General features: G+C 37.2%; 1 protein-coding gene across 1 annotated transcript in view; it reads left to right on the top strand.

Moving 5' to 3' along the window:
• The window catches only part of LOC109048726 (neurotensin receptor 1 (high affinity)), a 31668-nt gene that overhangs the window by 5484 nt on the left and 12629 nt on the right, over positions 1-13555 (top strand). Inside the window, 1 exon segment of the mRNA XM_042750926.1 lies at positions 11594-11795. Within this exon segment, the coding sequence (XP_042606860.1) occupies positions 11594-11795 (202 nt within the window).

The raw sequence follows: 13555 nt of genomic DNA, 5'->3' as shown, positions 1-13555 counted from the left end.
AATAGTGTAGGTAGATCTCATTGATTTTCTCTGCCCAACACTTCATTCATGAAGCTATAATTACATGTTGTAAAGCATCTGTGTCCCTCATATAGATCTGCCAGAGATATTCACTGTTTGTCATAAGCAGTGGTCAGCCAAGAAAACAGAGCCAGAGAGCTCTGTGCTGCCCCCTGCTCGCGCTTGAGAGGAGTGATGTTTGTGTCACTTTCATTTGCACAATACAGACTTTCTTTGAATCTGTAAAATGTCAGTCAGTTGCATTTTGCGTTTATTCTCAGCGTCCATTGAGTGACAAGATATAGTACGCTGTTACTTTTGTCCAGGATCCTGTCCGAGGTGTGAATTACAGTCAAAGTGCTTCAAAGCAATCACAGTGCACTCTTTACTCCCAGACACCTTCACAGACATCAGAGCAGCAGATACTGACATGACAGAGAGATGTCTGACAGATAAAAGAAACCTCAGCAAAGAGAGGAGAAGATAGGAGGAGAGATGGAATTGAGGCCAAAGAAAGAGGGGAAGGACAACTTTCAGCATGATACCTTTCAGTCAGTAAATAAGAGTTTTTACAAGATGATTTTTTTTACCTTACATCATGGGTGATGCTAGCCCTAAATGATTTTAGTAAAGCTCTGACTAATTTATCAGCCTCATCAATTTTTGTCACAAAAATCATGCAGAGCCCTAGTACTGATCTGTAAATCAGATACAGTGTGGAAAGCAACATTTTTGACTGTTTTGATTATAAAATCTGGTAAATATTATTAACTGTGCCATAAAGTGAAGCTTGTTTAAAGTATGGCACAGCATTTTGTTTTGCTCAGCACTAAAGAAATTAGGAAAAACTGTTGACTTTGGTCCATCCAGATGCAGCACCGTAAGAATGTCTCTGTTTTAAAACTCTTAAAGGACAGTCATTTGAAAAAGAAAATTCTGTCATCATTTAAAAGATCCAAAATATCATAAAGGTGTCATAAAACTAATCCACATGAATGTGTGAAATGAATCTACTGTGTGTTTTTAATGGATAAAAGCTTTAATTAATCCGTTCATCATAGAAACTGATTGTATGTCTTCATGACTTGTATTAAACCATCTGGATTCATATGGATTATGTTTTCAATTTTTTCCTTTCTCTTTGGAGTGTTACAAGCTCTTGGTGCATGAAGAAGATCTGTAAAGTTGCAAAGGACTAAAGTCTCAAATCCAAAGAGATATTCTTTATCAAAGTTAAGACTCTGCCATGCCCCCCTAAAACTGCTCATTCAAACATGCCCCCACATGTCTACATCACTATGTGGAAATATTTGCGTAATGCTGCCCAAATTTTCATGCAAAGAAAGAAGGCATGGTTTCAGTAACCGCAGCTAGTGTTAAAACAGCCATGTCAGGGAGATGCTGTGTGTGTTTCTAGACGAAAGCAAGAGCAGTTTATTTGGCCTTCCAAAAGTAGATGCATTTAGGAATCTTTAAGATTACTTACAACAGAACAGCAATGCATTTTATGGACCACCGTTTCGTGAACCTAGGAGAGGCGGTAATTCTGATTTTGCTACAACAATCTGGCGCTTCTGAATAAGCTACTGTAAAGTATGTTTTACTATTAGTTTTAAGTATTTACTATTGACTGTTCAAATGCGGAGTGAGAGACATTGTGCGTGTGTGTGTGTGTGTGAGAGAGAGAGAGAGAGAGAGACAGGGTCACACAGTGGAGTCAGCTGTCTTAACGTCCATGGCTTGTGTACTGCAAACACATACGAGCTTCATCACTGTTTCTGTCACGCTACTCTGTTCCCCTTTCAGGCTTGAACTGATGGTAAAACTAAGGACATTATTAACAGTCTTTACATTTATTTTGAAAGATGAAGCTTGTGATTATGTAAAGGGGCGTTACATTTCCGACAAGTGCCTTGCGGTGTTCGGGCCAATCACAATGCACTGGGTCAGTTGGGCCAATCAGAGCAGACTGCGCTTGGCGAAAGGAGGGACTTTGTAGAAAACAACGCTTTTGAGAGAGGTGGGGCTTAGAGGGCCTACAATAATGTACAGTATTTGAAAAAATAATGTTTTTTTTTGAACATTAAAGCACACCAAATACACAAAATAATGATCTTCAAAAAAGCATCATATGACCCCCAACCCTTTAAAAAACATCTTCATTTGTGTTTCTAAGATTAACAAAAGGGTCTGGGATGACATGAGTGTGAGTGAATGATGACAGAATTGTAATTTTTTGGTGAACTATCTACTTGAAGATATTTCATGATTTCATGAACACTGACATAAATAAAATAGCATCCTGCCAACATACAACACCCAAGCTAATGAAATAAAATTGTCATATATATATGACAAACATCTGTGTATGGAAAACTATGAGGAATTTTATTTTTTTATTTTTTTATTTTTTTTTCAATGGAAATCACTGATAACCAAAACTGTTTGGTTACCAACACACACAGGTTTGGATTTCCATGTTTTATGGGGACATTCCATAGGTTTATTTTTTTTCTTCTGTTCCAACTGTATTTTATATTGTCTTATCCCAACCCTACACCTAAACCCATCCCTCAGGAAACTTTCTGCATTTTTAAATTTACACACACACACACACACACACACACAAAAACACACACACACACACAAAAAACATGCCGTAAGGTGAACTACACACACACACACACACACACACACACACACACACACACACACACACACACATAGAGCTATACCTTTAAAATCACTTTAGATGTTGGAGCATCTGAGGCGTTTATATGCAATAGCCTTCATGGTCTGAATGACAGCAGCAGCAAAAGTAATTTATGAGGAAGAGGAGAGAATTGATTATATTTTGATGCAGTATTACAAAGAAAAAAAATTCTTTAAAGCAATGCAGTATTAAATCTACACTTTCTGAGCCAGTAGGCCCTACCTTTTTAAAGATTGCATAGTGGTATCTTAAAGGTACTATTAGTATGTGAAAGGAACAAAAGTGTACCTTTTTGAAAAGGGTACCGGCCAGTGGCAGATTTTGTATATATATAGATATATAGTATTATTTATTTATTTTTTTTTTCTAAAAAGCGCAATTCAACCAGGGACATATCATGTTGAACACGTTTTTCCAGTCCTTTTAATTTACAATTACTCTCCGTTTTTCTTTTAATACAGAAAACACTGGCTTTATTGTGTTTCTGTCTATGTATTTAAGAAAGAAAGACAATTAAGATTATAAGAATAAAAATGCATAGGAGACAAAAGAGTACAAATAAACAAACAGTGTTCTGCCAGTAACCATAGAAACCTCACTAATCCACCCTCAGCTTTAACACACACAATAGGCATGTGCTGCTATTTGAAATGAACAAATATGAATTAACATTGCTCATAACCCTTAAGGGCCACATTTGCAGGTTGCGGCTACACACCACAGCCCAGGATTCAGCTAATTACCTCATTAGAGCCTCTAAGGGTCATTAATTGGTTAAATCAACCTGCACAGGACTCAAATCGAACAAATTTGTACAAGGCACAAAAAGCTCCATTTGAATAACTCCAACCTATTGCAGTGCTACAACTGTGTTTTTATTAACAACGCACGGCCGTTGCTCCATTAGTCTGTTTATCATCTGTTTCATAAGAACATCTCTGTGGGTTTTTTCAGTTTGATGTAGTTGCCTGGTGGGATCAGTGGCTTTACTGAGTGAGGCAGCTTAGAAATCTATTGATGATAAAAAACAAAAATGAACAGGCAGCTAATCTGTTTAACACATCAAAATGCACTTGCCCCAGCTTTAAAGGTGCAGTGCTTATTAACAAATAAGGTGGATAAACATTCCAGAAAAACACAGTGAATGCATGCACAGTGCACAATGCACAGTGAACTGTAATGTCATGGATGTTTGACATACACCCTAACAAGCTAATGCTCAAATCTTGTGTATCCATTTCTAGCTATTGTGCTTTCTCATTCATTGAAATTAATCAGTAATATTAACCTGCTTTATAAAATGAATTCTGTTCAAATACAATATACTGATAACCACCATCATAATACAGGCAATAAAAAATTCTAAATTAAACAGAGCACAGTGTTGCCCAGTAATAAAACACCCTCAGGATGACAATACTAAATAATGCAATACAAATTAACATAATACAGTATAAATATAGCATACAATATAAAAATAACATAAAATATCCCAGTGTTAATAACTGATTAAAAAATAAGTAGAAGAAGACAAACAACATTATTGATTTATATAAAATATAATCAGATTTGATGTGTCATGGATCTTTAAAAACATATTTTACAATGCAGGCACATAATGGGAATAAAAGGGAAGGGGAAAAACAAGAACAGATAACAAGAAAACAAAACACTCATATAACAACTGACCAAGAACATAGGCTGTGTCCGAAACTGCCTACTTCTCTACTATATAGTAAGGGAAAAGCAGTAGGTGAGCGAATAAGTATGTCCGAAACCTCAGTATTCATAAAAGAGTAGTCGAGTAGTTCCTGGATGGCCTACTGCTTCTTCCCAGATTCTTGAGTGCTCATCCGATGGATACTTTTCTATCCCAGGAGGCCACGGGAGAGGATACACCATAAAGAAGAAGAAGAGGATACGTCATAATCGAACATGGCTGAAAACTTGGATGAGGGTGTTTACAAATGTGAGTATTACAAAACAAAAATGTATGTAAACATAAAATGTATAGCGATTCAGCGAACAGGGGGGCTCTAGGAAGCACACACATGCCTCCAAAGTAGATTTACATACATTTTAAACCATATACATCTTAAATATGATTACTAAATGTCTATTTAATATCTGGTAGGAAAATCTTCTATATAAATTTCATATGAGTATGTCTAATAGGTCCTAGATATGTAGACATCTGAGGGATTTATATGTGTGCCATTGTGTAGTACATTCACTGTTGTCAGCACTGTTTGCAATAGATGAATGTAAGTAATGTAAATAAACTTCAATAAAGTAACTAAATATAAGTACTCTGTTTTATTTGTCCATTACTGTTGAAAAATTTAGTAACATTTGTGTTTGGATGGAAAGCTACTTAACACATTATCAACTACCTCAACATGTAAATGTAGTTTTAAGCACATAAACCTCAGAGGTAACTTGAATCTTGTCTGGATGTTACAGGGACAGATGATCACACACGTCTGCTTATCCGGTGGAGAGCGACTAATGAAGCCCTCTTCACCAGAAAGTGAAATGCTGCCATCAAAGGCTTTGAGTGAGTATACTACAGAAATTAATAAAAATCTATTTAAATCTTAAGTTGTAGTTTATTTCAATTATTGTAATTTTTATTACAGCACTTTTCTGATTCTTTTGTTCATTTGCTGCAGAGCTTTTGTGGTGCAGCAGGACCTGCAAGGCAGAGTGACAGCAGCATTTGTAATAAAAAATAAAAAAACAAATTAACGTAAGATAATTTTGTTACTTCTAATACAGAAATCAAATTACATTGTGCTATCAAAATGACTGCTTTTTTATATTTTGTTTGTGCATTTTTGTAGGATCTGAAATGTCCACCGACTGTTAGCACTGAGGATGAAGAGCCAACAGCATCCTGGAAGTGGTACAGTGCCATGGATGAGGCAATTGGGGGCAGACCCTCCATCACTCCACCTGCCCTTATTGCCTCTTCTGGCCCAGATGTTGATGTGAGTTCTTCATCCTCAGTGAGCCCAGAGCCAGCGAGGGCTACACGGAAAAGGCCAAAACACCTGGAGGACATCATCAGAGAGATGGAGGAGAGGGAAGCGGAGAGAGAGCGGGAAGCTGCTGAGAGAGAGGAGAGACGATGGAGAGAAATGGAGGAGAAGGAGGACCAAAGAGAATGAGAGAGACAAGTGAGAGAGGAAAGACAAGAAAGAGAAGCAAGAGAAAGAGAAGAGAGATGGCAATGAGAAGTGAGGGAGAGAGAGGAAAGGAGGAGAGAGGGAGACAAAGAAAAGATTCCTTTCCTTCCTTGAAATTCTTAAAAAAACAAATTAATAAATAAATAAAAGAATGTTGTTGGTGTTTGTCCCATATCTCATTTAACACAATGATTACAAAATTTGTCTAAAAAGGTTTTTATTTAATGAAAAATTTGCCTTATTAAACAAACTATTATTTTTTAACTTTTTTTCCCCTTCTGGGGCCTGAAATGGAGGAATTTGGGTCAATACTTCTAATTAAACAATATTTTGCCGAATGTGTTTTTGTGCTGGCACCTTGGCTGGTTTAGGACTGTCATGGATAAATAAAGATGTCAATAAAACCGCCCGTAGGTGGCAACAAATCCCTGTTTTAATAAATGGTTTATTGAATTGTTCAAATCAAAGGATTTGTTCAAAATGGTTGATTCAATTAGAAACTAAACAAGTGAATGGACCGTTGAATCACTGGCTCACATGATTCATTCAAAAACAGATTAATTCAAGGAATGAAACACCAAGTTACTCTACACTGCTGTCAGAAAAGTACATTGCTTGTGCAATGAATATAAAAACATAAAAACTTATACATGGGTATTTTTTTCTTTCATTGCTTGAATTATTTGTGCATTCTGCTTTTCATGGGCTTCATCACGCAGTGAATGCTTGGACTCAAGATGTGTTTTGTTTGTTTTTTGCAAAGTCGGTGACATACTCGTCAGCTCTCCTATCATCTCTCAGTCCCTCACAGTCACACATACAGCACAATGACATTATGTCAGGGGAATGTCTTTAAATTCTAATCAAAGAAAAATCATACCTTCTGTTGTCTTCTTTTTAAAGAACTTCAAAAGTTGCGCTTGAACCATTTTGCACGAAAAATTAGGGAAACTTGCTTCAGCTTGTGCACAGCTTGTTACAGAACCGAGTTTCTGGTTGGCTAATTGCCATTATTTAGTTCGTGAATTATAATAAGTCGAGAATTGTAATATTTAATGTGCATGATTAAATGGGGATGGTAAGATGGGATGGTGGTTTTACAGGGGGAATGCTTTTAGTCATTTTTTTTCCACCGGGGGATGCCATCCCCCCTCAATTCAAGCCCTGCGTATCTTCCTTCATCCTCTGAATCTTCTTTCTGTCCTGTTATGGCTAAGCAGGCCATTTGTGAACTGTCTGTCTGCCCTAAACTATCTGTCTGTCCTGTTACAACCACAGAGGTTGTTACCTTATCTGCTGCTCTCCCAGTGATGGGAGTTGCTATTTTGTGTGTATGGGCAGCACACACCATCCCAGAAGCTTTGGACTGTTTTGAATTTCCACCCACCCTCCCTCTTCTGCCTCATCCTATCACCACTGCTGCCTCAGCCTTGCCATCTTCTGCCCTTTTGCCATGGCTCCTAGCTCCATCCTCTCCGCCATGGCTCATCAGTTCACACAGCTCCGCCGGGCTCCCTCGTCCCTCCCGGCTCTGCCTTGGTCAGTCAGTGTCTCCTTGGGACTCCACTCCTCCAGCTGCACCTCATCCCTCCAGCTCTCGCAGACTCCTCCTTCCCACCGGCTCCACCTTGGATCTCTGTCACTCTGGCTCCATCACAGCCTTCCAGAACCCCGACTCTGTCTCAGTCGCCGGAGCCATCTGCTCTGCCTTGGCCCTCCGGATGCTCCACGTCACCGTGGCTTATTAACTCTCTGTCTCTGCCTTGGGCTTCTCCACCTGCTCCACCGTCATCGGTCGGCCCCCTGGAGCCATCAGCCCTTCCTCCACCATGGCTCCTCCCTCCGTCGGCCACACCGTGTGTTGCCTTCATGGCTGTGGCCTGGGTCCCACTTGGGTCCTCCTGCTCCAAGTCCCTCATGTGTCCATCCTGGCTCCTTCCTCCGTCTTATCCACTCTAGACTCTGTTTGTCGTCCTCCTCCCAGGGGTCCATCCTCCACTTGAAACACCACCAGTATTGTCAGCTTGCCTTCCTGCCAGCCCTTTGCCATCCCCTGTCACCATCCCAAATCCACTCCTTTGTCCTCCTCCAAAGTCCCCCTCCATCCCTCTCTTTGTCTCTTTGGCACGAGGTCATGCCTTCCGGGAGGGGGGTGACATGTCACACCTCATGGACTTTGAATTTGATTTCCCACATGTTCCCTGACCTAGTTTCTGTCTCCCCTTGATTGTATCATTATGTTCAGGTGTGTCTTGTCAATCATCTTCATTTGCCAATGTATTTAAGTCCTAGTCTGATCCCTATATCTTGTTCCGGTATTGTGTATATTTCCTATGGTTCTACGTGTGTCAACTACCTGCCTGGTGTATAACCCTCTTTGTGGATTATTAAAATACTATTTTACCTTCATCTTTGTTGTGCACATTTACCTTCGACACAGTACCGTGACACATAGTAAACACCAAGGCTTTATATGGGCTTATAAGGAACACATTGGGAGACAATCAAGGATGACCAATCAACAACAAAAAACTGCAGAGTGAAGCAGGAAACAGGAAGAGAGTATACATGTCAGGAATAACAGGAATAAACAGATAAAAATATCTGTTCTGTTACTCAGAAAAGTTCTAGGGAGCATAGCGTGCTAATGTTGAAGTAAACTGCTGAGATGCCATAGGCCTTTTAGCACAGAGGTAAAAAAGATGCTGTCAACCTGGGTTGCGCCGATGGAAATAATAGCAATATTTGTAGTATTCATGGTAGTTGACTGAGTAATAAAACATATGACTGGGACAATTTGACTGATTTGCACCTCAACTCTCAATTTTTTTGATAAATGTAGTTTAATGCCATAAAATCTGCTACACTGTCTTTTGACAACCGGCTTGCAAAGAACTGACCTAAATTAAAAATTCTACCTTTTTGTCGTGTCTGTTCAGTGCTTCCCTTATTTGCCACAATGTGTTTGAATTATCTTCATTTTGGTGCTTTTCACATTCCATTAATAATGCAATCACTTGCAATTCATTTAATAAATTTAATTTGTGTTTCATGAAATTAATTCTTTTTTTTTTTTTTTGGATCTACAGCCCTAAGTATATTTTTCTTTGTTATTATGAAGCACTATAATGTCTGGAACATGAAGAGACAGCCATGATAATACTTGTATTGCAGCTTCAGTGTCCAGAATAAATAAAAACAGTGGACATCTTCAGTCAAGGTTTGGCTAATCCATGCAGGACTGCAGGAACCTGAACACAAGGCCCTCGACAAGCAGACACTTGAGTGGAATTTGATTTGCCGTATGATTTGTTTGCTTATTCAAGTGTGCATGTGCACTGTTGCCTAACTGAGCATACCTGCTGGAAAACTTTGATGGAGAAATGATATGGGAATGTCATTCTCCTGAACATTCTTAGACAAACATTCATAGACAGCCACAGTGCAGACCTTCCTCAGTCACCAATGAGGGAACATTCTACTAAAAATTAAACATGACTCACAAACAAGCATAATATTCTTCATGCATAAATAAATCATGTATAAATATGTGGTTGGGGTTCTCCATTATACCAACACTATCATTCAAATCAATCTGAATGGTCTCAAAACACAGCAGTCCATTTAATGAGGTGGCTGAACTCTTTTAAACTACCTCTGTAGTTCCCATGGAGATGGGCTCTTTGGAGGTTGAAGGCAAGTTTAAAAAAAAAAAAAAAAAAAAACGGTGCATGCAATCACACACAAAACATTCCATCTGTGGTACCAGGGCAATCAAATAAGAATAAAAACACAGAGTTTTGTGTTTTTCTTCTTGTCATGACTGAATAATAGATTGACTTGTAGACTTTCTAAAGTTCCTTTACTTTTGAAAGTAATTTCTGCCATATTTATATACATTGGTTTGTATATATATGGCTGGTCAGGCGTTTGCATTTCACTGAAATCAGCTAAAAAAATCCCTAAAGAAATCACATTTGTTTGCCAGTACTTCTATGGCTTCGTTACATATGGCAGACTAACCCTCTTAATTTTGCTTGTGTTTGTCTTCATAAACACAGAGAGGATTCTTCCCTGCATTCTCATTTTTGTTCAGTGCGAGAACTGATTTAACAAACATAATTAGTGAGACAGCTGCATTTATGTAATATGTGATTAATTATCCCATTAAGGTTCTTAAAACCATTAGAACATAAACTAACACAGTGTTAGAACATAAATTAAAAATGCTTACAAAAAATGTTTAAAAAATGATGGGGTGAGGATACAGCATATAAATATTTAGCTTTCTGCTAAATAATTTGCAGAAATCAACATAATTAAAACTGTCAGGCACAATGATTGGCAGCTATTCACTGCTGTAAAACATCTGCACCAGGATTTACTTTATATTTAAATCATTTATATACGCATACTAAATTTTAAGAATTCTGAGAATTCCGACATACTCATTTCATATATTGCTTTTTGTGTACTGCCAATTATATATTATACCTGTATCATATGATACATACAAACAAACAAACAAACCATTACATAAATTAAACAAACAAGCAACAAACAAAACAAAACCCTACATTGAACTAATCTATCATGATTGGAACCAAGTTTGTACTTAGTCATGGTTAGGCAGATATGCACATAAACAAAAAAATACAATATTATATCCTGTTCCCATGTAACCCAACATCATGTTAGCACCCAAATCCTCTTACTGGTGAAATCTTGAGGCAATTACTTTTTAAAATTGCTTTGAGTCCTGTTTGGTTTTAATTAGTAGCCCTGGCCCAACCTTGCAGTAACAAGCAAAAAAGAACACTTTCTTCTAGAACATGTTCAGTTCTAACCTTTCTGACCTTTCTCATTAAAGTCTTTAAATATTCCCATCCTCTTTCCCTTCAGTAGGTTTTTAATGTGTTGAAAAAAATGCTCAAGTTTTTCCTGCAGATCCCTTTTATGTTTCTCAGTCTGGAAGGAACAGTGCTGGGCTCTTTAATCTCCAGTCATCTGCTGAACACCAATTTAACATGACTGCCTTAACCAACACCGTGTTCTTCTAAATTAGCGCTAAGGAGTATTTCAATAGTCTTGGCAAAATCTTGGCAAAAATGTCAGATGTCAGAAAGCATGAGATTAATTTGCTTTGGCAAAAGCAAAACAATGAAAATGAACAAAAGATCAACTGGTGAAAAATGGAATGATGGATATAGGAATGTGACCAGTTCAAGAAAACCCACAACTTGCAGCAGCAATAATTATCTTGTGTCCGTGTGTGTGCATTCTGGGGTAGGTGAGTTTATCAAGAAGTGTCATTCTTATCCAGGTGGGAGAATGAAAAAATTATAATGGCCATGTATACACATAACTGATAACTAAAGTAAGCAAAAAACATTATTATTTGATATAATAAGCAAAAATTATAAAATATAGTCTACACTGAATGCAATAAATAAACACAGTGTTGCTTTGGATAAATGTGTTTGTCAAATGCATGCATGTTCATGTATTCATAAACACATAATTAATCAATTTAATTCAAATTTAGTCCAACTGACTTCCTGTCTTTTATCATACACTTGCAGGTCCTACCAACTGGAGATAGCATTGTGGCAAATAAAAATAAATAAAAGTCAAAGTCATTTGCCTACTTAATTCCCTCTTCTCTCTTTTTCCTTGTTCTCTTTTCCTCAAGGTGAATGCCCTCCTGTCCTTTGTGGTTCCCATGGCAGTGATCTCAGCATTAAATGGAGTTATAGCCAGTCAGCTGCTGCGCATGTTTCGGGAGTCTGCTCAGGACAATCGCATCTGCATCATCGGAGGCAACGCTACCATGCTCAGTGTTGCTGTTGAACCCAACCGTGCCCAATCAATGCGCCATGGAGTCATGGTGCTGCGTATGTACCTTTATGTTTTCTCAAGTATACAGTATAAAAATATTAATTAATATAAAATGTATGCATACAATCAGTAGTATACAAGATTATATATTATTATATTACATAAGAACACTTTTGTAGTGGTGGATTTCCAACGGTGATATTATCTACCATTTTAAGTAGTCAACAAATTACCTTATGCTACCATTAATATTCTCATTCATTAAGGATACATCCTAAGCAACAGTAAATACACATATTTAATGTTACAAAAGATAAATATTTTAAAGAAATAATCTTCTTTTTAACTTTGATTCTTTAAAGATTTGTAAAAGATGCACAAAAATATAAATTGTTTTAATGATGATAATAGTAAGAAATGTTTTTTTTTTTTTTTTGAGCAGCAAATCAGCATATTGGAATGATTTCTGAAGTATCATGTGACACTGAAGACTGGAGAAACGGCTGCTGAAAATTTAACTTTTCCATCACGGAAATAGATATATATATTTGTACGACAGCTTAAAATCTAATTGGCTGAGCATCATTCCAATACAATCCAATGATTTTATTGCACAAAATATCCCACTATTACCATAGTACTGTGACAGCATGGACTAGTTAATGTTAAAGTTGATGTTTAATGCAATATGTATTGCCCCAGGTGGCTCTTTGCCTCCACATAGTGCATTGAAATTATTTAGCTATTGAAACCTTTAACAAATACTTGCCCTCCTATTCCATTCTGTAGGAGAATGTGTGTGTGTGTGTGTGTGTGTGTGTGTGTGTGTGTGTGTGTGTGTGTGTGTGTCCTTATTATCATGATAAGTGTTGTGCAGTGTCCAACTGAGTGTATTGATCAATGAACAGAAAGCTAATAAGGAGCCTGGTTCTCTCTCTATGGATGAATATAGCCATAAACTCTTCACAGTGAAACAGTGAAAAGCATTTCATTTATAAAATACAGGACAAGGCTGAGTCACATGTATGTTTATCACAAAAGACACCTATTATGAAGCTCATATCAGCACAGGCTCTCTGTACTGCCTTACTTGCTTCCAAGAACATCTCTATTTTATCTACCTACTTGTTTTCTTTCATTGCAATGGAAATTATGTTTACTCCCCACAGCACTTTCTAAGATTTCATAACGTTGTTTGGATTTATAAAATGTTTTGTGCTGGTCTAATAAATGAGAGACTTGATAGACAGGAGCTAAAGATCTGTGCCATAGCTGTTCGGTTTAACTTCATTTAAAAAGCCATTTAATTCACTTTGAACATTAAAGGGTCAGTGTACCGGTCTAAGATTCTGACTGCTCTCACACCAGCTTTCAGCACCATAGGGGAGACAATTATTTATAAAACTTACTGTTCATTTAATTTACTGCATAATACGAGAGGGTTTGATGCAAATTTGTGTCAGAATGGCCTTAAGAGCACCAAGCATAACCGGAATAATTTAGTAAACTGAGGGAATCACATGACACGGAATGCATTATTTAAAAAAAAAAAAAAAAAAAACTTATACGTAAAAGCATTTCGTACCTCACATTCTTCCTTTGTGAAAAAACAGTAATATAATATTAATGAAATAATAGGCCAATTTTAAAAGTGCACTTTGTAATAATGTCAAATTAAAAGTTTTAAAGCGTACATTTTAAATCATTGTTTTAATAATATTTTGTAGCACCATGCTTTAAGAAATTTGACTAACATATTACATACTAAAGAATGTATACTTGAATTTTAACTGTAGTGTGTTAATATTACAATTAA

This window comes from Cyprinus carpio, chromosome B23 (assembly GCF_018340385.1).
Source record: "Cyprinus carpio isolate SPL01 chromosome B23, ASM1834038v1, whole genome shotgun sequence".
In the NCBI taxonomy this organism is placed as follows: domain Eukaryota; kingdom Metazoa; phylum Chordata; class Actinopteri; order Cypriniformes; family Cyprinidae; genus Cyprinus; species Cyprinus carpio.
The sequence above is the reverse complement of the archived record's forward strand: the minus strand, read 5'-3'. Positions and strand labels throughout refer to the sequence as shown.